Source organism: Ursus americanus, chromosome 2 (genome assembly GCF_024610735.1).
Source record: "Ursus americanus isolate L20-20 chromosome 2, mUrsAme1.1.p, whole genome shotgun sequence".
Lineage (NCBI taxonomy): Eukaryota > Metazoa > Chordata > Mammalia > Carnivora > Ursidae > Ursus > Ursus americanus.
This window is the reverse complement of record NC_142128.1, coordinates 55,731,698-55,756,192: the sequence shown is the minus strand read 5'-3', so window position 1 is coordinate 55,756,192 and position 24,495 is coordinate 55,731,698. Positions and strand designations below refer to the sequence as shown.

Genomic DNA, 24,495 nt, shown 5'->3' with positions numbered 1-24,495 from the left:
ATGATAATCTTAGAGTTCACTTTTTATCCTTCCAATTACCTAGTTAACAAATTTACAACTAGTTAACAATTATGTAAGTTAAAATCAGTTAAAACGACTGTTGTGGTTTCTCTTTCTGAAGCAGAACTTGCTACAGAGAGTGATGATGTCCACAGAAAGAGAGAAATCGGGAAATCATTAACAGGGTGAGGATTGATTTGCATCTGGACTAACTGAATTTACTATTTTGTCTTTATCTTGCCATATGAAACATTTGTTGTGAACAGTAATTAGAAAATACGGATGAACAAAAACACAAGTACAGACAGTCCCCAACTTATGATGGCTTGACTTAAATTTTTTGACTTTATGACGATGTGAAAGTGATATGTATTCAGTAGACATTGTACTTCACATTCTGAATTTTGATCTTTTCCCAGGACAGCAGTATGCTGTAAAATATTCTTGAAGAATTTGGGGCAGTGGCAGCGAGTGGCAGCTTCTAGTCTGCCACACAATCACAGGGTAAACAACTGACACACAACCCTTCTGTAGCTACACCACCATTCTGTTTTATGCTTTAGTACAGTGTTCAATAAATTACATGAGGTGTTCAACACTTTATTCTAGAATAAGATTAAAAATATAAAATTATAAAATTAATAATATTTTAAAATATAAAAATAACACAAAATATTATTTGTGTTAGATGATTTTGCCCAAATATAGGCTAAGTGTTCTGAACACATCTACAATAGGCCAGGATAAGTCATGATGTTTGGTAGATGTATTTTTTTTTAAAGATTTTATTTATTTATTTGAGAGAGTGATAGCACAAGTGCGGGAGGAGCAGAGGGAGAGGGACAAGCAGACTCCATGCTCAGCATGGAGCCTGATGTGGGGCTTGATCCCATGACCCTGGGATCATGACCTAAGTTAAATTCAAAAGTCTAGGGCTCAAGCCACCCAGGCGCCCCTGGTATGTTAGGTGTATTAAATACATTTTTGACTTATAGTATTTTCAACTTACAATGGGTTTATTGGGATGTAACCTCAGAGTAAGTTGAGGAGGATCTGTATTTAAAAGGATTGTGCTCGGGGAGCCTGGGTGGCTCAGTTGGTTAAGTATCTGTCTTTAGCTCAGGTCAGGATTTCAGAGTCCTGGGATTGAGCCCTGCGTTGGGTTTCCCGCTCAGCAGGGAGCCTCCTTCTCCCTCTGCCCCTCCCTTTTCTCATGCTTTCTCTCTCTCTCAAATAAAAAAATTAAAAAAAAATCTTTAAAAATAAAAATAAATAAAAGGATTGTGCTTAACTTATCTCTGGGAGATAAGCACTGTTAAGTTTTTTTGTTTTTCCAGATATTTTTTATGCACATAAAAATGTAAAGAAATATTCTATATGTTTAAAGAAAAACAGAATCATCCTAGGCACACTGTTGTGCAATCTTCTTCTTTTAATATCATGGATCTTTTTCCTTGTCCTTAAATATTTGTACCTGCCAGATTTGTCTTCCTAAAGCATGGCACATCTTTATTGTACATCTAGGATGACTTCCTACTTTAATCATGCTTGATGTTTAACACAGGACTTTCACATACGTTATTTCATTTAATTCTTACAAAATTCTAGGAAGTAATTCTTTATGTTTATTAGCCTATCTTTACATAAAAATGAAGCTTGGGGAATATAATGACTTCCCCAAGGTCACATAACTAGTAAGTGTTGGACCCAGCACCTGGAAGCCACATCTTCTGCCTACAAATGTCAAGCTCTGTCCACTTCATCACAATGCTTTTCTATTTTACCCTGAACTTGATGGCTTACATTGCCTCCACATCAAAAATCTAAACTCCTTAGCCTGGTATTTCAAGTCTTCTAAAATCTACCATCAAGCTGATTGTCGAAATTCCCCCTATAAATAACAAAGGCTCCAGCCAAGCCTGACAATTACTTGAACACTATGCCTTTAGTGTTGGGAATTGTTCATTCTATTAATTTTATTCACCTGAGATATCTTTGCTACCAGACTCTGCTTATTAAAATCCTGTCCACTATAAATGAAATAGAATATAAAATCCTGAAATGGACCAGATGATGGAATTTTGTATAGGTGGTATTTCAAAACAGTGAATTATAAAATAATGTTGACAAACTAGATAGTTTAAAAAAAAATAAATGCATAGACTTCTTGTCTCATTTTTTAAAACCAACTTAAGTCTATATTTAGATATAAGGAGTAGAACCCATAAAATCGCTGAAAGAAATAACTGATGTGTTATTTTAATATGATATTTAAGGGAGAATTTCCTTACTATATAAAGAGCATAGACAAATGAATGAGAAATATTCCAAAAGAAAATAGTCTAAGGATATATAATATTTATATACCCATACACAAATAGCAAGTGAATATTTAAAATAAATGAATGACTTCACTTATAATGATCAAAATTTTAATTAAAACAACAATATGTCATTTAAAATATTAAACTGGCAAAGGTTTGAAAAATTGTTAAGACCCCTTATGGACAGGAGTTTTCAGAATTAAAATTCTTCTTTTTTTAAAAGATTTATTTATTTATTTATTTATTTATTTATTTATTTATTTATTTATTTAACAGAGAGAGAGAGAGAGAGAGACAGCCAGTGAGAGAGGGAACACAAGCAGGGGGAGTGGGAGAGGAAGAAGCAGGCTCCCAGTGGAGAAGCCTGATGTGGAGCTTGATCCCAGAATGCCAGGATCATGCCCTGAGCCGAAGGCAGACGCTTAACGACTGAGCCACCCAGGTACCCCCAGAATTAAAATTCTTACAAACCATTTTTAGAAGACAATCGAACAATCTCTATTTAAAATGCACAAAATTAGACCCTGCACTTCTAGTACCAAGAATAATCCTTCACCTGCTCATTGTAAAGATGTTTTTTTGAGAGTTGCTGTTGTAATGAAAACTTGGAAATCACCTAATTTGCCATCAGTAGGGGATTGGTTAAATAATATTGACACACATCCACATAATAAAATATAGTTGAGTCATTAAAAGAAGTGCAGGGTGTGTGTGTATGTGTGTGTGTGTGTGTGTGCATCCAAATACCTAAAGAAAATTGGAGAACACATGAACAATAGGATTCTTTTTATGTAAGGGAAACTATAAAAAGAAAGAAGAAATATTATATATGTTAAAATTAATAATAGTTACTTTCATTGATGGAAATTTTATGCGCCTTGGGTAATCATAAAGAAAGGATAAATAGCCTTTGTAATATTCTGTCCTGTTAAAACTTTTTCCAACTAAAGTATTTCTAATAATGGTCACTAAATTTTTATATTGTAAGACCAAGTCCCAATGACATCAACTTCATCCATGAATGAATGAAGTCTTCCATAAATATTCCAGACAAAAAGAATCTTTCTTTCCTATAAACTTTCTGGTAAATATTTATATTTTTCACATTATATTTCTCTTTTTTCATTTGTTTGCTTAAGTTTGACTTATATCTCCTACTATAGTAAAGGTCCTTGGTAATAGGACTCAGATCTCACAGTAGATATGAACATTTCTTTCTATCTATCCATCTATGGATGTATCTATCATCTATTGATCATCTATCTACCTATCACCATCCCATATCTATCTTTCCACGCAACATGAATTGACTGTATAAAAATTTCTTCAGTTTTGAGTCGATGCCCTCTTAGTTTATTCAATCAGCTTAATTTTTCCATTCTAGAAAATTATTATTTGTGTTTCCCTGCTTGGAATATTTTTCCATATCAACCATCTATCTAAACTATCTCCGTTTTTATCCTTCAAAATCTTACTATTTAAATATTCAGAAAGAGTTCATTATTCATTTCTACTTTTACAGTGTTTAGAAGGTATTTGTATACATTTTTTTCTTATTGCACATTGATCAATCTCTGTATTTATTTAAAGAGAGAGTTTATGAGAATAAACCTCATGCAATTTTGTCTCTATTAAAATGGTAGGAGATCATTTCATTAAGTATTTTGTAAAGTCCTAAGGAAAAAATATCTGGTAGATTTTGTAGACAGAAGTCAGATTTTGTGGAGGGATTTTGGCATTTACAACATTCTAGATATATGATAGAGGGGAATACTGAAAAATCATTACTATAATATCCAAACGCACTATAAGGAGAAAAAAAATGCTGAAGATGGCCTTGTCTATACTTTATCAGTAACAGGTTGCACAACTAACATCAATGTTGTCCCTATTGTCAGTATTGTCTTTTGTAACTCCTCACCTTAGTGAACAAAGTAGCCTAAATCAAATAACAAAGTAACAGGTAAACAGAACAGAAGAAATTGCACTAACAATCATATCCTTCCTAGATTATTTTGTTTGTAAAGTCATCAACACCCCTTTATCAGCACAGAAGCTTTTCAATAGGATGATATCTAGAGGCAGACTTTAGACAATGGAAGGAAATTACTGAGGGGAAGCGATTTAGGGGCTTAGAGAGCAGAGTGACAGGTATTTGCAAAATGGGATTGGCAAATTGGCTTCCTGCAATTTAATGAAAATATCTGCCTAGGCCAAACCCCGACTTTGGTTTGAGCTAAGTGTATTTCCTTTGGTGGCGATACAAGAAAGAGGAGGCAAATGATGAAGCAGGAATTACATGCCATAACCTCCCCAGAAATACTGCAGGCTCGTGGCTATAACTATAGAAGGGGCTCTATGTAGTCCCAGAATGAAAAAGAACTATGTGTCTACATTCTATTTCTGTCCTTACAAATTTCTGATTTTTTTTTTGCAGCTATCTAAGAAAAATTTGATATTGTTGTTGTCTAAGCACATTTAAACTTCAGCTGAAATAACCGCCAAGTGATTCATGCCTATGTAGGTGAATATAACGATTGTATCTGGAGCCCCAGTGCGCCATTTTCATTTCACTTTAAATAAAAAACAAAATGTATCTATGTCAGTCAGTGCCCTTCTGCTGTACTCAGAGGTATCAAACAGGCTACAATTATGATTGTGAAGTGATTGTGTCACATTGGAGGAAGGTTTATTGCTTTTGAGTCTGCTAGGCAGTAACACATTCTGTTTCATATTACTCTTTATATCATTGTTTGGCTGTGACTAGAATAATCAAATGCCATCAAATGCTGTCAAATTCAATTTACAGTATTTTTCATTGAAGCGGGCTTTCTGCATTATATTTCCTGTTTTCCCTCTCTATAGCTGCCATGGAATAGTCACTGTAATCATGAGCTTTATTTACAAAACCAACAGACTGAAGCCACGTCCTGCTCTATAACAGATACTTTATTTCCCTTTATGCAGAATAGGAATTTGATGTGCTTTTCTCATACAATTAGCATTAAGTAGATGAAAGAAAACTATTGGAAGAGGATGGGCATTTTAGAGCTTGCACTAATGTGCTTAGCGTAAAATGTAAATTCGCATTAGCCATTTTTACGTGTTTGTGCGTATTTGAATCAGAAATATTATTCTTCAAATTAATGTTTGCTGAGCAGAAATTTGGCTTGCTCCTTTTTGGCCATGTCGTTTACATAGGCAGAAATGCAATAATACGTTCTCCTTTCATAATTTTCTTATAAACCTTACTCATCACTGAAGACTGACCTGAATCAAAGGGTTTCAATATCTGAAGTTGCAAAAGGAGCCTGAACTAAGTTTCGACGTATTCAGGGCACAGGACCAAACAAGGGAAGTGTGAGGCTGCTGGAGTAGGGGTGAGGGTCTGAGCAAGAATGTATTGTTCTCTGTTTGCCTAATGTAAATACGTGGCTTTTGGAATGGGGTTTTCATCTGCAAATCCCTTAGGTCTGCTGATATCTGTCTTCCATAGTGTCTTTTCTGTCTTAGTTATTTCGGGACATAACTGTTTCCTCCACTCCCAATTCATATGCCAAATTCCAAACCCCCAAGGTGATGGTATTAGGAGATGAAGCATTTGGGAGGTGATTGGGATATGAGCATGGAACCCTCATGGATGGGATTAGTGCCCTTCTAAAGGAGACCCACAGAGCTCCCTAGTTGCTTCTGCCACAGTGAGGACACAGTGAAATGACAGCTGTCTGTGAACCAGGAAGTGGACCCTCACCAAACATGGAGTCTGTCAGTACCTTCATTTTGTATTTTCCCAACTTCCAGGGAAATAATGTGTGTTGTTTATAAGCCACCCAGTGTATGCTATTTTTGTTACAGCAGCCTGAATGGACTAGGACAGATAGCAAACTCTCAGTGGACAGGTTCTTTGCCTCCTTGACTCTCTTTCTGTTTTATCTTTGCCTTCTTTCCTCTCTTCCTCCTTTCCTCTCCCTTTCTGTCATTCTGTTTCCCTCTCTCCTTCTCACCTTTCCATACTCTCTTCTCCCTCTCTCCCTCTGCTTCTTCTCCTCATTATTCATAATTTATTAAAAGAAAACATTAAATTAAAACTATGTCCATGTGGATCAGGTGAAGACTGGATCAGGGAGTGCAATACCCTTCAACCCAAAGTGCCCATGGTCCCCAAGTATCTCTGTCTCTCCCTGCTCTCTTCTCTTTCCCTCCACTCTCTCTTTCCTTCTTTTCTTCATTTTAGGAACAAAATGTGCAGAGCTTGCACTAATGTGCTTAGCGTAAAATGTAAATTCGCATTAGCCATTTTTACGTGTTTGTGCGTATTTGAATCAGAAATATTATTCTTCAAATTAATGTTTGCTGAGCAGAAATTTGGAAACAAATTCTGCACATCATGGTGAAAAGAAGCTGCATTACCATCTATTGCATTCTCAGAACCATCCAGCCAGCTGAGTGGAAACTCCTTCCACCAGAAGGGGAACTGCAGAGTTGAGCCATTCTTTCCGCATATGGGAAGCACCTTGTTTTTTGAGGATAAAAAGTTTTTCCAAGCTCCACATAATAGGTGATGGGAAATATTAGAATTCTCATTGCAGACCTGGTTCCTGCTCTGGAATGACTATGTTCTCTTGGTCAGTGAGCCTCTAGGGTGCTGCTCTACGACTTAATCAGAGGTAAGGCTGATGTGCACTATGAGGTCTCATCTTTCAAGTAGGGCTCAGACAAAAGTGTTACATGGTAGCTGTGGTTTTTTTCCCCCTGGATCATGTGTAAAAGCTTCCAGTACCAATCTTTTTTTTTCTCGAAGATTTTATTTATTTATTTGACAGAGAGAGAGACAGCCAGCGAGAGAGGGAACACAAGCAGAGGGAGTGGGAGAGGAAGAAGCAGGTTCATGGCAGAGGAGCCTGATGTGGGGCTCGATCCCACAACGCCGGGATCATGCCCTGAGCCGAAGGCAGACGCTTAACGACTGCGCCACGCAGGCGCCCCCCAGTACCAATCTTAGACCCTAGTAGGTGCTCCATAAAGCACCAATTCCCATTTATTCCCTTATGGAAAAATACAATGTATTTGGTTTTATGGTCCTGGAATGGTACACATTTTTAAATAATTTAAAATAGCAGTAATAGTCAATGTTACCTGTGAAGAAAGTAGTTGATGATGACTCCATTTGGCTTTTCAGGTGGCATCCACTTAACCTCTATGCTAGCTGACCCCAGTGCCTTAAGAACAGGGGAACGTAGACCCACTGGGGCTGCTTCAGATGTTTTGACAAACATCCCACTGCTAACTCCACAACTTCCTTGAAAAAAAGAATCAAGTCCTTTAGTAATTTGTCAAGCAGGGGAAGAGTTACATATGCATATAGAAGGATAAGGAGATCATGGAAATCATTTTAGCTGAACTTTTGTATATGACCCTTGTACACATATTTTAGACTAGTACTATAAATCTCTATATAATTTGAATATATTTATATATATACATATTTTATATTATATATATTTTATGTATATTTAAATAGGGAATCATTTTTGGAAAATCCATTAAGTAACCACAAATTTATAGAGGCATAGGCAAGAATGCTTATGCTTGTCTGAACTGTGGTTTCTCTAGTTTATTACAGTCATTTTGCCAGAAAGTGTTAATGTACTTGAATATCGTTAAGTGTGTGTGACCTGCACATCTTGTATATTCTTAATAATATCTTATTCTTGCCAATATTTAAAAATAATAACCACCTCCCAACACATAAGAATCAATTAATTTGAAGAATATTGTATCTCCATAACATAGTTTTAGAGACATAAAGATGCAGAAGTTGATTTTGCATTTCCATAAAGAAAACACTAGTTTAAAGCCGTTTCCATGTTGATTAGCTGAAGACTATATCAGAGAGAAAAAGTATCCTTCAACATAAAATGCTTTGGTTTGGTTTGTAGAAAGAAGTGGGCAAACTGACTCACAATTCTGAAGACGAGGCAAAGCAAAATCTCAGACTCTGTGTCCTAATCAACTCATGGGAACTCATACTCATTTGGAAACAGAAGTTTCTAAGCACAAGTAAGATAGGAGTTCCCACCACTTGAGTATAATATTGGGACATTTCTTTAATTTAAAGTGGAGCAACATGTTTTATACACCAATATGAGTTACATCTTTTCTTCTCTTATTAATATATGATGTCACATTCGGAGGGATGAAGGGACTGAGGGAGGCTCTTCCTTAAGACCAGAGAGATGGATGATGATTTCATAGACCACTAGCCTGTGCCATGAAACTCAGGGTGACAGTCTGCATATATGAGATAGAGTTCAGGTAAGCACAGTAAAATAGGTAAGATTCATTCAAGTGTAACTCAACTTCTAAATAATGCCTCCCCTCACCCCCTACTAAAACTTAAATAAACCAAAGTGAGTACCTCTTTTTTGAAATTTTCATAATACCTATTTTGCTTTATATTACCAATGATTCCTTTATGTGATGTAGGTGTTTTTCTTTTAAAGGGCCTTATAAAACAAGACTTTGCAAAACCACCATTTTAATATATTTAAATATTCATGATTTAATGTGCAGAAATGCATAATGCTTCACTCAATGCCAGGCTCTGATTTTTCTGGGTAAACAGTCCAGTACAAATAAGAAATGAAATGTTAGTCTTTGTATTTGAATTGAGAATCTATTCCTTTTTAATGAATTTTTTTTCATAAAATACTTTTTTTTTTTTTATAAAAGCCCAGGACAAGTGTCTGAAAGACTTACCATTTTGACATGCTTGTATCCTTATCTCATACTGTGTGAATGGAGCCAAATTTTCCAGAAGGATGGATTGATGATGACCAACAGAGGAGGTCAGAGGTGCTATACTTCCAGCATTGAGTAAGACATTGTACTCCATAGGCATTTTGGGGATGAGGATCCCTTTAAAGAGAGAGAGAGAGAAAAAACATATATGTATGCTATACAGAATGGTCAACAAATGTTTAAAAACAATGAATCTTTAATATTTTATAACTTAAAGGTATATTATCACTGAATCTAGCAATTAATAACTGCATGAACGTATATTTCAAAAGTAAAAAAAATGTGTATCACTCATTTTCAAAAACAAATGAAGTACATGTAATAGTTCTATTCAAAGGTATACTCTATGGGCAAATAAAAATGAAGGCACGTTTCACTCCTTAAAAAATACAAGGCAATTAGAAATGCTGTCATATATTTTTCCTAGGCTTACTTACTCTTAAAGTACATAAAAAAAAAACCCCACCAGTTTTGCTTGTGACAATAATTTTTCTGTAGGCATTGTGTATGCATCCAGTCTGACACAGATCCTTGACATAATAGCCCATAAAGTATCCAAATCATAGTCTACCTAGAGAATTCCCAGTGCATTAATTATTGAGTTAGGACAGTCCACTCTGTCAGGGAGACTTATGGACCTAAATACATATGAAATTTGGGTTCAAAACTGTCATTTTTCACAATGCTTCCTAAAGAAAGAAGGTCTTGTCAGTTTAGCCTCTTCACAATCTATTCATATAATTAAATGCCTGTACGTTTTATTTGGTCATGAACAACAAGTACATTTTTTTTTTCAAGGAGAGTATATGAGCCCTGAATGAAGAATATAATGGAATTTCTCACGAGATTTTCTCATTGATCTGATAGCTTATAACATTTGTGGGTTTAATTACTTATCTTTGTAGTACTTAAATAAGGTTATCTTTGCTATAGAAGCAATGAAATCTACAGCACAGGACTCAAGAACCCTTCAGAAATGAGGTCTAAAAAATGAATTGAAGGTTTGTTTTTTGCAGATATAGCCCCAATTGTGTAAGGGGTGGAAGAGCCAGTATAAAGCCGAGATGCTTGGGATTTTGTGTAGGATAGATGAGAATAAGTACTCTCTGAAGGATATATTGATCATAGTCAGAAGGACTGATCAATTGTTTCCTTTGGAAAGATGCGATTGTGCTGAAGCCAGACTAAGAATTTTTATTTTAAGTTAGAGCATCCTACTTAAATTATCTGTTGTATTTGTCCTAATGGCTTAAATTACTGCTATTCTATCATTGATTCCTAAATCCCTATCTCTGGCTTTTCATCTCTCTTGCATTCCAGATTTCTATTTTCAGCAGCCGACTTTACAGAAACCTACATCTCAACAGGTCCAAAGCATAATAACTATATTTTCCACTCCCAAACCTGTTCTTCTTGGGTTCCTTTCTATTTTCCTATGCCAGAGGCCTTAGAGTAAACCCTTAGGGTAAGACGCTTAGAGTAGACCCTGCTTTCTTTACTCTGCACAGTTGCAGCAATAACCCAAACAAGGATAGCCATCTCATTGCATTCCAGTTGCAGTGTACTCCATAAAGTCAGGGGCTCTGTTCTCCTCCCCAGGGTAGTTCCAGTACCTAGAGTTTAGCCCAAAGTTGCAGCACAATAAATATTGGTTTGAACGAATGAAAGAAATCTCAGGACAATATTGTAAAGCAAATATTATTACATTTTTTTAAGATGAGAAAGCTAAGCAACTTGTCCTAGATGGCACGTTGATTACGTGGGGTAGTCAAACTTGAACTCAGGCCCATCTGATGCCAAAGCTTCTCTCTCTCTATTTATGCTCTCTCGGTAATGGAGACTCAGATCAGGACAACAAGGGGAAAATGAAAGGATAATTTTGAGACAACATGGGTAGCCAAGTAGAACAGGTATTGGACACTGATTAGAGGGAAAAAAAAGTGATGGAAAAATTAGAATCCCGCTGATGGAACTAAATATAGGTGAATATTTGAAGTTCTGAAAGGCAGGTTTCCAAAACTGAAATACACATACCCTACATGTTTGTGGATTTGTGTCAAAGTATTTTCAAAGGCTAGAACAAACATGGTACCTCTTCCCGGAATTCCAGTTTGACCTGTAAAATTTGGGAAACGTAAGGCTTCCTTGCCTGAGCAAGGGAAACCAGCAGAATCCCACCTTTCTTTGTTCACAAAAATTTGGTATGGATTTTTCTTCATAAAAAGCCCCAGACTAGAAAATTAGATGGGTACTGAGTGATCAGAACTTTGACTAGTTAGTTGTTTTAACTCTATAGTCACCTCAGAACTAACTAAATGACAGCAGAAGTTTATGCTGACATAATCAGTGTGTTGAACAAGTACAAGTCCTATTCATGATGTTATCAAAACCCCACTTAATTTGAGTTGCTCACTATTGCTTTAAAATGAATTCATCATGGGTAATCTTCCACAGACACAGGATGAAAATTTGGCTGGGCCCACATTTCTGCTGAATCTCAGGTAACAGACATTTCTACGTTACTTTTTTTTCCCATGAAGTAAAAAGATATAGTGACAAAGATTAATGCCTAGAAAATGTAAATAAATTTATTTTTCTATTTAATGGTATAGTAATACACATACTGGGCTTATTTAGAAGATATTCTTTGAGGCCTAATTCTCAACTGTAAGACAAAACTGGGAACGGTTTTACGCTCCCAACAAAACTGCTATAATTAAAATGAAGTTTGAGAGGTGGACGAAGAGAGTTGATTATAGGGACCGTTTGAAACTCAGTCCATTAATGGGTGAGGAAAACCTATGTACTATATTAGAAGTAAAATAAAGAGCAGTATAATCAGGCTTTTTTCCCCCACTAAGAATGTTCTTTGGAGGTTGTTGTTCGAGGTAGTAAAAGAGATTTAAGAGTGGATCAGGGACTTTCTCAGTTTGTAGTTTGGCCTCTCAGCAGGAAGATATGCTTATGGAAATTTCCATCCATAGCATCTTGGAATGTCACAGAATTCACCTCCCATTTTGGGCATTTTCCTTATTGTTACCCTGACATAGTCTGTAAAGTGGTGGGGAAAAAAAGGTTGCTGTTTGTCCCCACATATTTGTAACAAAATGAAGACAGAATTATCTGGACATTGAACTTGTTATTGGGGTCAGCTTTCTCCAGAGTGACCTAATATCCTAAAATGTAACAGCATATAACTCTTTATCCAAGGAGATTAGTGAAAAAAAAATTCCCCTAATGATAAATTATAAAATACATTATTATTATTTTTTTGGATGAAGACAAACACATTGGAATACAATGGCAAATCTGTATGAGTTTTTAAGCTAAAAAGCAAGACCTTAAAGAAATTGTAAGCTTATGGTGATTACTTTGGGCAGTTTCTAGACCTCCTGGGATTGATTGCATGTTCATTCTGTCTTCTCTGTTCCTGGGATAGATCTTATAAAAAGTTTGACAAACGCACATTTGAAAAATATTCTATCATTCTTGTGGAACTAGACAAACCACAGAATGGAATCAGGCAGATCAAGTCACTTCTCTGCCCTTATTTGTTTCTGGTAAATTACTTAACCTCTGTGAATGCTGGTCTCTTCATCTGTAAAATGATGATACTAATAGCGTTCTCATAAAGAGCCACAAGGATTAAATTAGAAAATGCATGTAAAACATTTTAGTACATTCCTGTGACATAGAAAGTGCTGAATTAATGATAGACATCTCAGCAAAACAAAATGAAATGGAACAAAATGGAAAAAAAAAAGCCCACATCTATGACACTTTTTAAAATCAAGCTGCTATTCCAATTACAAATAAATGTTATATTCATTTAAATAAATCTCTTTAAAATAATATTTTATCTAGCTTTTTTTTTGGTCAATACTTGGATATGATCAAGTTGTGTTCCTATGAAGATATTTTTTCATTCCTAGCAGTAATTTAGAAATGGTCTTCCCTTCAATTCATCTGAGGTTGCACTTTACTGAATGTCTTCCTCTGTACCTACTGGTCTGCGTCCAGGGACTTCTCTGCTTAGAAGGACAGGACTCCTAGGGGGTCAGAGAACAAAATGTGCTTCTGCTACATTTCAAATATAGACATAATCTTCATCTAGGTTTCAACATGGATAGTCAAGGCACGAAACTGGAAAATGTATTTTTCACGTCTTGGTTAATTGGAAATAAATGTCCTTTATATATACCTATGAGGTGTTGAAAGAGAAAATGCTCCTTGAAGCTGTGAGCATGTCAAATGGTGACATGTATTTAGGAAAGAGGGCCCCTCCACTGTCATAATTTACAGGACTGTGACATGAAAGGCTCCTGTGTTCCTGCAAACCCTACACCATCTGCAATGAGTCTGAAACAACCTAACCCCCTGGTATTCTGATGACTAAATGAAATGAAATGGGCATATTTGTTAAAGTCAGCTGGGAAGCCACACGACTTGGTTAGTTCCCGAGTTCATAAATTTATGTCAGAGCAAGAGGAGCAGTGGAAGCTCAAGTGAACCAATTTACCCTAAGTGCAAATGGCAGTTTTGTTATTTGGTGTCAAAGTTACCAGTCCCACAATGACAAGCTGCCATAACACATTTTCTTGTTCACTAAAGAACAAGGATTTCGTTGGTTAATATTCCTTGCAATGCTCCTTTTCATAATTTACAACAACTAGATGCTGATAGGTTATTTAACATTTATGAAGTTAAGATGTAATCAGAAAAACCCTGATTATCTTTACAAATAAAAAAGTTAAATTATTCAACTTTTTTTTTCTCCGTGGCTTCATTTCACAGCAGGTGCATACTTTACAATGGGACAAGTCAATCAAATAATGCTTTTTTCAAATCTTTTTTTAGGAGCTGGAGCAGGAACAATTCTAAGAGGAAAACTATTAATTCGGTTTGATAGCTGCATTTGCTTCAAAACACTGGTTGCACTTAATGTCATGCTTTGAACAAATCAGCCTAAATTCCTTGTTGCACAGGTAGGCATATCTTGGTTATGGCCTTTTGAGCGTTTGGAAGTGAAATAAGACTCTCTTAAATACACATCCATACCAACTGTATGGAAATTTTACTTAAGTTTGTATAACAGTGTCATTTATGTCCTTTCTACCCAAATAGAGAGTAGGGGTCATGACAGGAAGGACAATGTCTCATTCTTCTCTAAAACTGTCAGGGTGCTAGCATTATACCTTGCCCCTGAGTGGGGCTCAGCAAATATTTTCATGTTCGTTAAAATGAATAGATGATTCAATATACCCAAAGGCTAATGAATTATATCTCATGAAATTTTAAGCTACAAATAAAACACTCCTACTGGGTTACTGGGTGGGCTGCTCTCAAATTACACTGTCCTCATTCATATTTGCTATATTTATAGCAAAATTATTTTTTAGCTTCTGAACTGGATCATAGTAGAACTTAGAAAAAAATCATTTGCTTTCTGCCCTGTTTATGTAGAAAAATAGTGAGAAAATAGCACAGTGATTTTGACCACAGAATTTGGAGTCAGATTCATTGTGGGCTGGCTCCAACAACTTTGTGATAAATAACCTAGACAAAATAACTAAATAATATCTAAATTGACTTGTTCTCCTTAGTAAAATGGGCAAAACAATAGGACATACTATAGTCGGTTGTTAAAAGCATTAAACGAGATACATATTAATATCTTAGAAAAATGCCTAGTACATATTAGAATTCAATAAAATAAATTCATTAAATAACAAAAGCAAAGGCAACAAAATAAATTGACAAGTGGGACACATCAAACTAAAAGGATTCTGCACAGCAAAGGAAACCATTAAAATGAAAAGGAACCTATGGAATGGGAGTAGATATTTGTAGACCATTTATCTAATAAGGGGCTAACATCCAAAATCTACAAGGGAACTCATGCAACTCAATAACAGAAAAAAACAAATGTCCAAATTAAAAAATGGACAAAGGCCATAGACATTTTTTTTACCAAAAAGGACAGACAAATGGCTAACAGGTACATGAAAATGTGCTCAACATCCTTAACCATCAAGGAAATGCAAATCAAAAACCACAACGAGATACCACCTCCCACCTCTCAGGATGACTATTATCAAAAAGATAAGAGATCACAAATACTGGTGAGATGGGAATGGAAACTCATATTGCTAGTGCCAGTTACCATAGAAAACAGTATGGAGGTTCCTCAAGAAATTAAAAATAGAACTACTCTATGATCCCGAAAACCTACTTCTAAGTATATGTCCAAAGGAAATGAAATCATTATCTCACAGAGCTATCTATACTCCCATGTTCACTGCAATGTTATTCACAATAGCCAAGGTCTGGAAACAACCGAAGTGCCTATCAGTGGATGGATGGATGAAGACAATGTAGTATATATGCAATGGATTATTATTCAGCCTTAAAAAAGAAGAAAATACTGCCATTTGCAACAAGGTGGATGAAACAGCAAGACAAAGACAATAACTTTATGGTATTACTTATGTGTCGAATCTTAAAGAAAAAAAAATTGAACTCATAGAAACAGAGTGGAATGGTGCCTCCAGGGGCTGGAAGATGGGGGAAACAGGGAGAAGTTGGTAAAAAGGTACAAATTTTCAGTTATAAAATGAATAATTTAGGTCCTCAGACCTAAGGTATAACATGGTGACTATAGCTGATAATACTGTATTGTATAATTGAAATTTGCTAAGAGAGTAGAACTTGTGTTCTCACCAAAAAGACAAAAAATAAATATGCGACATGATGTTAGCATTAATTAACTCAAGGGTGGAAATCCTTTCACAATTATATATGTCAAATTATCACGTTGTGATCTTTAAATATATCATAATTTCGTTTGTCAATTATACCTCAATACAGATGAAAAAAGATTTATTACTATGCTAAATAAAACATAAATCATTGAAATGAGTTTTACACTTTCTTCTGAAATTCAGTGCTACTGTCACTTGGTTTTTGCACTTCTAAGAAAATTGAAAGAATTGTCAAAGTTGAATCATCCCAGTTAACGCAAAGTAAATTTTTTAGAGAGCTTAATGCCAATTTTGACTTTAAATGGCTATTATCTGATCTAATACATTGCACTTGATAAGTTAACTGAACACCAAGATGCCTAATGTCTATAGATAAGCCATATTGTGGCTAACTACCCTTTAATCAAAAATTGGTTAATAAAAAGCATTTTTATTCCTAACCAATATATTTTTTTATTCCTAAGCAATATTAATTGAAATGATTTCTCAGAAGAACTGTTGCTAATTGTTTTCTTTAATGGACTAAGAGGTAAATATGAATGGACACATGCCAGTACTCTGATATTATGCATTAAATGTAAATAACTCACCATCTTTAGTGAGGAAAGTGTGTTGAATGCAATGACATTGTTAATTAGAATATGATGAAGGACTAGAACAGTTCAAAATACAGTCATCACCTTGATAAATTAGAAAGACTCATTATTACCTTCAGAGTTTAAATAATTTTGAGTGTTTGGATTCTGAAACAGCAGGAATACCTCTATTCTTATCCTGAGTAAACCATTTATGTTCCAGGAACTATTTGCTTTTTCATTTTCTATGATTTTTTACCCATTAGTTGAACATATATCCTTCACTCTATTTAATACAAATGTGTAAGTCCTGACCTGAGGTTGAGAGCTGGTACAAGGCGAGAAGGAATGTTTAGGAATCAATTAGCCGGGTGGCTATCTGTAGCTTAAATAATAATAACCAGTATCCAGGCAGTGCCTAATAAATGTTTACCATCCTACTTCACTGACTTGACATAAAAGCAATGCAGGGTAGCATTTGATACCCCATTGCATAGAAGAGAAACCTCAAGTTCAGAGACATTGTGAAACTTGCCCAAGGTCGCAGGGAAACTAAATGGTGGAGCCCATTCCACCTAGAAACCAGTAATCCCTTTTCAGAAATAAGTGAAAAAACTTATGCATCCATTAGATGACATATAATATTTGGAAGATATGGGAATGTGTTCTGTTTGTCTCTAAAGAAGAAATGTGTATTTGTGTGTGAAAATGTGTGTGTGCACACGTGTGTGTGCGCACACGTATGTGTGTGTATGTGTGTTTAGGGTTGAGTTAGTGTGGAGGGAGGGATAGGCTTCTATAGGAAATCAAGTGTTTGAATAATTTTAAGCAGCAGAAAATCCAAAATTTATTTATATTTGTCTTATAAATTTCAGAAATTTACTCACTACTATGTTCTTTCATTAATTCAGCAAACATTTTAAAAGGGTTGTTTGTGCATCATCTGATTTGAAGGTACAAATGTATACAAAAGAGTAGAAATCTTGATTTTCTAGAGCTTGAAGTGTCTTGATAATCTTACAACTGACATTTATCAAGTAATAATGAGCTAAAGTGAACCAGCATTTACCTGGAAGGTAAGAGAATGTCTACCGAGGCATTAAAATAGTCCTTGAATATTCTTTTTGTCAATATTTGAGAAATGACTCCCTCTCCCACCTAATTAAAATCTTTCAGCACTTGGAATCTGGTTTTGCTAAGCCATGTCTATTCTTTCTGGACTTTTGAATGGATAGGCAAAGCCTTCTGGTTACTAGTTCCTTCATGCCACAGGAGATAACTATTGTCAGGTAGATATTTTCCCTTCGGGGGCTCACTATTTTCCACAATTAATTCTTCTGGTCTTGTCATGCCCAACAAAAAAATTCTTCCACAATCATTTGGTATTTGCCAATACCTAGTTCTGTTTCTCAGCCCTCTGGGCTACTATTTCAAAAAGCATAGTTGCATCACAAATCCAAAAGATGGTGGGTAATAAATAAAAAGCTTGATTTGGATTTAAGAGTTAAGCCCAAGACATGTAGAGATTGCCCTTGTAAGGCAGTAGTAAAGAACAGACCTGAATTTGAATCTTGGCTTTGCTATGTAGCCTTGGGTATATTACATCATTTCTTTCAGATTCAAATTTCTTATCTTAATATGGAAATAATGATATTACTTGTATCCCAGGGTTTGCATGAGTATTAACTCAGGTAAGGCTGGGAAAGGGCTTATCAAAGCGTTTGGCATATACTAGAAATTTAACAAATGACAAGTATATAAGTGATGTTTGCCAGTAGTATTCCAGTTATGCTTCCCCCGAATATTCTCACACATTCCCTGGACCTCACTTCCTTTTCTGGTAGGATTTATAAACATGTAGTAAGAATTAACTTATAGATATCATGTAAATAATAATTTATAAACTGAAAGCCCACTTAATTGCCTAGGTAATTTTCTGTTGCCAAGCAACCACATGGATATTTTTTACTCCCAGCAACTTACATAAAGTCGCTCTATTCACATTGACCACAAAACAAAGTACATGTGAAAAAGCCCAGTTAATTTAGCCACTATTTTGGGTTTGGACATTCAAGAGAAAGTGGTTTGATTCATGTTTTCAAAGAAATATTGTAACCGACCACTTTTGCTTGGTGTATGTAATTCATGATTACTAAATTTGGAGCACATTGAAATCATCTGGGAAGCTTTTTTTTAAAATCTAGATTTCTTGAGTCCATACCAGGAGACTGTGATTCAGTAAACTTGGGGTTGAGAACTGGTCTTTGCAAAAGTTTTCCAGGTGATGTTAATATTCATTCAGGAACTATAGGTATGGACTGTTTGTGCCAATTTTCAGCGCTGCTTATGATGTAATCATTTCGTAATGGCAGGCGAGTATGATGAATACCTGGAAAGCTCTTGCTTGTGAGCAAATAAACAACCTCTGGTTATAACAAGTTTGTTTTCTTTCTGTTTAAAATATATATTTGTGACTATTCAGGAACAGAAAAATGTTTTTATTATCCAAATCAAAACACAGCATGAGGTATTTCCAATAAAATCAACTGTAGATTATACACAAGTCAAAATCATCTGCCTGTTTACGGAGTTCAAAATCCTTCTAGGCACCAGGAAAAAAGTTTAATTTAAGATTTTAATCTTTCCATATATTACAGGGTTTCTGTAATGGATTTTGTGCATCTGAAACTAAAAGATTGACAGGTCTGGGTATTATAGATTTATTAACCATTGGTTACATGGTCAGAGTTAGTGTGTGAAGCATTTCTACAATACCCCCGGGGCTGCACTAGAGAGAACAATTTCTATGAAGCCTGAGGTAGACAAGAGTTAAGGTTACATTAAAAAAGTAGAAGTCGTGCTTTATTTCACAACGATCCTTTTCTAAGTGTAAACATTATACACTGAGCATAAAATTATGATGTGGAACTCAAAAAAATATGACAAAATGCTGGGAAATTCAAAAGAAATCTTAAACATTTACAAATGCAATCCTGCAGCACACCATTTTATCATTTTGAAAATGGGGCCCTTGGCACCTAGCAAAGGCTGGAGCAAATACATCCTAAAAATAAATAATTGAAGGCAAAAATAATTCTCCAAAAATAATCACCACTATTCATAGAATATTATAGAGTCAATGTATGCCAATTATATAAATTACCTCATGTACATTTACAACCGCCCAAATGTACGTACTACCATTGTCTCTACAGCTGCACCAAACAGAGACTCAGGGAGAAAAACTGACTTGTTTATGTCAGCTAACAGGTGGCACAACTGGGAAAGGAATCCTGGTTTTCTCTTTCATCTGACATCCGTTGTCTTAAAGGAAAGATACCTTCAGATGAGCAATGGCAATTTATGTGATGTTAAAATGACAAGCGATTTGATAGGCCATGGAACTTCCCGATCACATGGCTAGGAAATCATCAATTTTGCTTGACATCTTGGACTTTCTCTTATTGTTCTTTGAAAATTTGGATTGTAGAAGACCCTGGTCTGCGTCTGAGAAATCTGTGGTTAAAAGGCAAAATTTGGTCTCAGACTGGCTCTTTTCTGCCTCATTTTACTTGATGGCACAGAAGGACCACAGCGCTACAAAGATGCCAAGGAGAAATACGCTCAAAGATGGCAAGAGAGCAATGCTATTCCATGCAAGTAGGAACTGATTCTGCAAAGGGATATGCAAGTTTGTATATTTTCCACAGCAGAAGATATGGGTTCTCTTCCACTGAACTTAAGAATGGAGTTCAAGAAGATCTACGCTCCTAAAACTGAGATAGGGATTATAGGGCTTTATGACACAGGCTGGCACTAGTGACTATTCCTTTGTTTTAATTTAATGTGTTATATATTTGTTTTAAAACAAAGGTGGATGGAATCATTTATATTTAATATCTTAGAGAGGCTTACATTTTTTTTTGCTTATAAAGCTCTGGATAAATTTTCTCCTGTGAGTTTGACCAAGTTAAGACCCTTTTGTTTTTGATCTTAGATTACGACATCAGAAGGATGTTGGTTTATGAGAACTGAAGTTTTATATATTAGGCCTCTATGTTACCTTCCTGACTCTATTACCTGTTTGCTTGTTTAGTTTTTATTTTGATTCCAGTTAGTTAACACATAGTATTATATTAGTTTCATGTGTACGATATGGTGATTCAAGAATTCCATACATCACCCAGTGCTCATCATAGCAAGTGCACTCCTTAATTCCCATCTTCTATCTAACCCATGCCCCCCACCCGCTCACCTTCTGGTAACTATCAGCTTATTGTCTGTAGTTAAGAGTCTGTTTCTTGGTTTGTTTCTCTTTCTTTTTGCTCCTTTGTTTTGTTTCTTAAATTCTACATGAGCGAGATCATATGGTATTTTTCTTTCTCTGACCGACATTTCACTGAGCATTATACTCTCTAGCTCCATCTGTGTCATTGCAAATGGCAAGATTCATTCTTTTTTTATGGATGAGTAATATTCCAATATATATACACACATCTTCTTTATCCATTCATCAACTGATGGACACTTGGGCTGCTTCCATATCTTGATTATTGTAAATAATGCTTCTATAAACATAGGGGTGTATGTATTCCTTTGAATTAGTGTGTGTGTTTTTTTTTAATTCTTTGGGTGACTACCCCGTAGTGTGAAAGCTCGATCATAGGGTAGTTCTATTTTTTAACTTTATGAGGAAACTCCATACTGTTTTCCTCAGTGGCTGCACCAGTTTGCATTCCTACTAACAGTGCACGAGGGTTCCCCTTTCTCCACAGCTTCACCAACATCTGTTATTTCTTATGTTTTGATTTTAGCCACTTTGACTCGTGTCAGATGATAATTACATTGTAGTTTTGATTTGCATTTCCCTTATGATAAATGATGAAGAGCATCATTTCAGGTGTCTGTTGGTCATCTGTATGTCTTCTTTGGAGAAATATCTGTTCATATCTTCTGCCCATTTTTAAATTGAATTATTTGTTTTTTGGGTGTTGAGTTTTATAAGTTCTTTACATATTTTGGATACTAACCTTTTAAAGATATATCATTTGCAAATATCTTCTCCTGTTCTATAGGTTGCCTTTTATTTTTATCGATTGTTTCCTTCACTGTGCGGAAGCTCTGTATTTTGATTTAGTCCCAATAGTTCATTTTTGCTTTTGTTTCCCTTGCCTCAGGGGACCTATCTAGAAAAGAGTTGCTATACCAATGTCAGAGAAGTTACTGCTTGTGCTCTCTTCTAAGATTTTTATGATTCCAGATCTCACATTTAGGTCTTTAATGCATTTTGAATTTATTTTTCTGTATGGTATAAGACAGTGGTCCAGTTTCATTCTTTGCTTGCTGCTGTCCAGCTTTCTCAACACCTTTTGTTGAAGGGACTGTCTTTTTCCAATTGGATATTCTTTCCTGCTTTGTTGAAGATTAATTAACCATATAATTGTGGGTTTTTTCTGGGTTTTCTATTCTGTTCTATTGATTTATGTGCCAGTACCATACTGTTTTGATCACTACAGCTTTGCAATATAACTTGAAGCCTGGAATTGTGATGCCTCCAGTTTTGCTTTTCATTTTCAAGACTGCTTTTGCTATTCAGAGTCTTTGGCAGTTCCATACAAATTTTAGGATTGTTTCTTCTAGTTCTGTGAAAAATGCTGTTGGTATTTTGATAGGGATTGCATTGAAGGTGTAGATTGCTTTGGGTAGTATAGACATGTTAACACAATGGAATGTTTTTCCATTCCTTTATGTCATCTTCAACTTCTTTCATCACTGTTTTACAGTTTCCAGAACACAGGTCTTTTGCTTTTTTGGTTATGTTTATTCTTAGGTATCTTATTATTTTGGGGGGCAATTGTAAATGGTATTGTTTTCTTAATTTCTCTGCTGCTTCATTATTGGTGCTTAGAAATGCAACAGATTTCTGTACACTGATTTTGTATCCTGCAAACTTTACTGAATTAATTCATTTTTCAGTTCTAGCAGTTTTTTGCTGGAGTCTTTCAGGTTTTCTATACACAGTATCATGTCATCTGCAAATAGTGAAAGCTTTATATCTTCCTTACCAATTTGGATGCCTTTTATTTCTTTTTGTTGTCTGATTGTTGTGGCTAGGACTTCCAGTACTATGTTGAATAAAAGAGTGAGAGGGGACATCTTTGTCTTGTTCCTGACCTTAGAGGAAAAGCTCTCAGTTTTTCTCCATTAAGTGTGATGTTTGCTGTGGGTTTTTCACATATGGCCATTATTATGTTGAGGTATGTTCCCTCTATATTCACTTTGTTGAGGATTTTTATCATGAATGGGTGTTGTGCTTTTTCAAATGCTTTTTTTGCATCCATTGAAATGATCATATGGTTCTTATCCTTTCTCTTATTGATATGATATATCACATTGATTGATTTGTGAATATTGAACCACCCTTGCAACCCAGGAATAAATCCCACTTGATCATGGTGAATGTTTTTTTAATGTATTGTTGTATTTGGTTTGCTAGTATTTTGTTGAGGATTTTTACATCTATGTTCATCAGAGATATTTGCTCTTTTGTTTGTGGTGACTTTATCTGGTTTTGGTAATGCTGGCCTCATAGAATGAATTTGGAAATTTTCCTTCCTTTTCTGTATTACCTGTTTTGACTGAGATAATTGTTCAAGTAAATGAAAAATGTATCTTTGCTAATTATTTTATGGAGTGGATCTGCTGGTGGCCAACATAGCTGCTACAGACCAATTGTTTTCAGTGCATGTCGAATTGTAGCTAAACTTATTCTGTTTCAAATAATAGAAATTTGTGTCAATTTTATCTAAAGACTAGATGTTAGAGATAAAATCACATTTTGAAGTGAATTTAACATCTTAATCCATTTTAAATTTTACTGAAACAACATTTCCATACTTTCCTTATGTTAAAAGACAGAGCAAAGATATTTCACTTTAATCCTTACTCCATGATGTTAATGCAATAAGATTCGTACCTGGGAATGATGCTTACATCAAAATATGATAATGCACTAAACCATAAAAGCAACCCACTAGTGACTAAATGGTACAATGGAGGCTATATAGATTAGAGGGGCAAAAATCAACTACCATAACTGGCCACAATCTAATAGAAATGGATAGAGTAGACTGTTGTCTTTCTGAAGTCCTTATTCACTGCTATAATAAAGGCCAAATCATAAAACATCAATGATCCAATCTTGGGAGTCCTGCAGAATGAATGTTTGAGCTCATTCAGATCTATATGACTTACCTGGGATGTATATGAATAAGAAGGTAGATTTTGGCACTTAAAAGAAAGTATTACTTTTAAAGAAAAGTATATATCTAGGTATCTATATATCTTTATCTACATCTGTATCTATATGTATATATGCATATACTTATATATGAATAGACTCATGAATGTGGTTTGGATTATTCTGTTTATATTTATGTAGGAGACAGGTTATGTCCTTCTGATTTACTAAATTTACACTTCCATCCTTATCTCCAATTAACTTTCTCCGAAATGTTTTACATACAAATATGCACATGAGCATGTACACACACACACACACACTTTATTTCTTTACCTGGTGGGGTCCAAGCTACAAATATGGAATAAGGCCCAATTACTGTGATATTATATGGAGGCTGGATTTCTTCTGGTGTCAGTACAGGTGTTTGTACAATGTAATCTTCACTAGGATTGCTGCCACCTCCAGTTGTGGCTTCCAATTTATAAATGTATCTATATTAAAAAGAAAGGATTGTATAAGGCAATGTACAAGAAACTTGAACAATGGTTGCTGGCTTTTCTCTCCATTGCTTAGTCCTAAATTTATGACAAATTGCAAATTTTCTGCTCTCTGTCCAGAAACGTCACTGTTGACCTGATAGTTTTTCTAGAACAGGCATCATTCTCCTCAGACTGTCATGATTTCTGCCCCTTTCCATTATATTTTTAACCATCTAGTAATTAATAACTTTTCCTAAAGATTTCAGAAAAGTCTTAGAGTGTGCCAGTAGATCGTGAAGGATTCAAATTAAT

The 24,495-nt window shown here is 35.2% G+C and overlaps 1 protein-coding gene across 1 annotated transcript in view; it reads right to left on the bottom strand.

The window, feature by feature from the left end:
• Positions 1-24,495, bottom strand: part of USH2A (usherin) — a 676,006-nt gene that overhangs the window by 96,343 nt on the left and 555,168 nt on the right. Inside the window, exons 57-59 of the mRNA XM_045809720.2 lie at positions 24,038-24,195; positions 9,084-9,242; positions 7,461-7,623 (exon numbers count right to left, since the gene is read on the bottom strand). Of these exons, the coding sequence (XP_045665676.2) occupies positions 7,461-7,623; positions 9,084-9,242; positions 24,038-24,195 (480 nt within the window). The remainder of the gene's footprint in view (positions 1-7,460; positions 7,624-9,083; positions 9,243-24,037; positions 24,196-24,495) is intronic.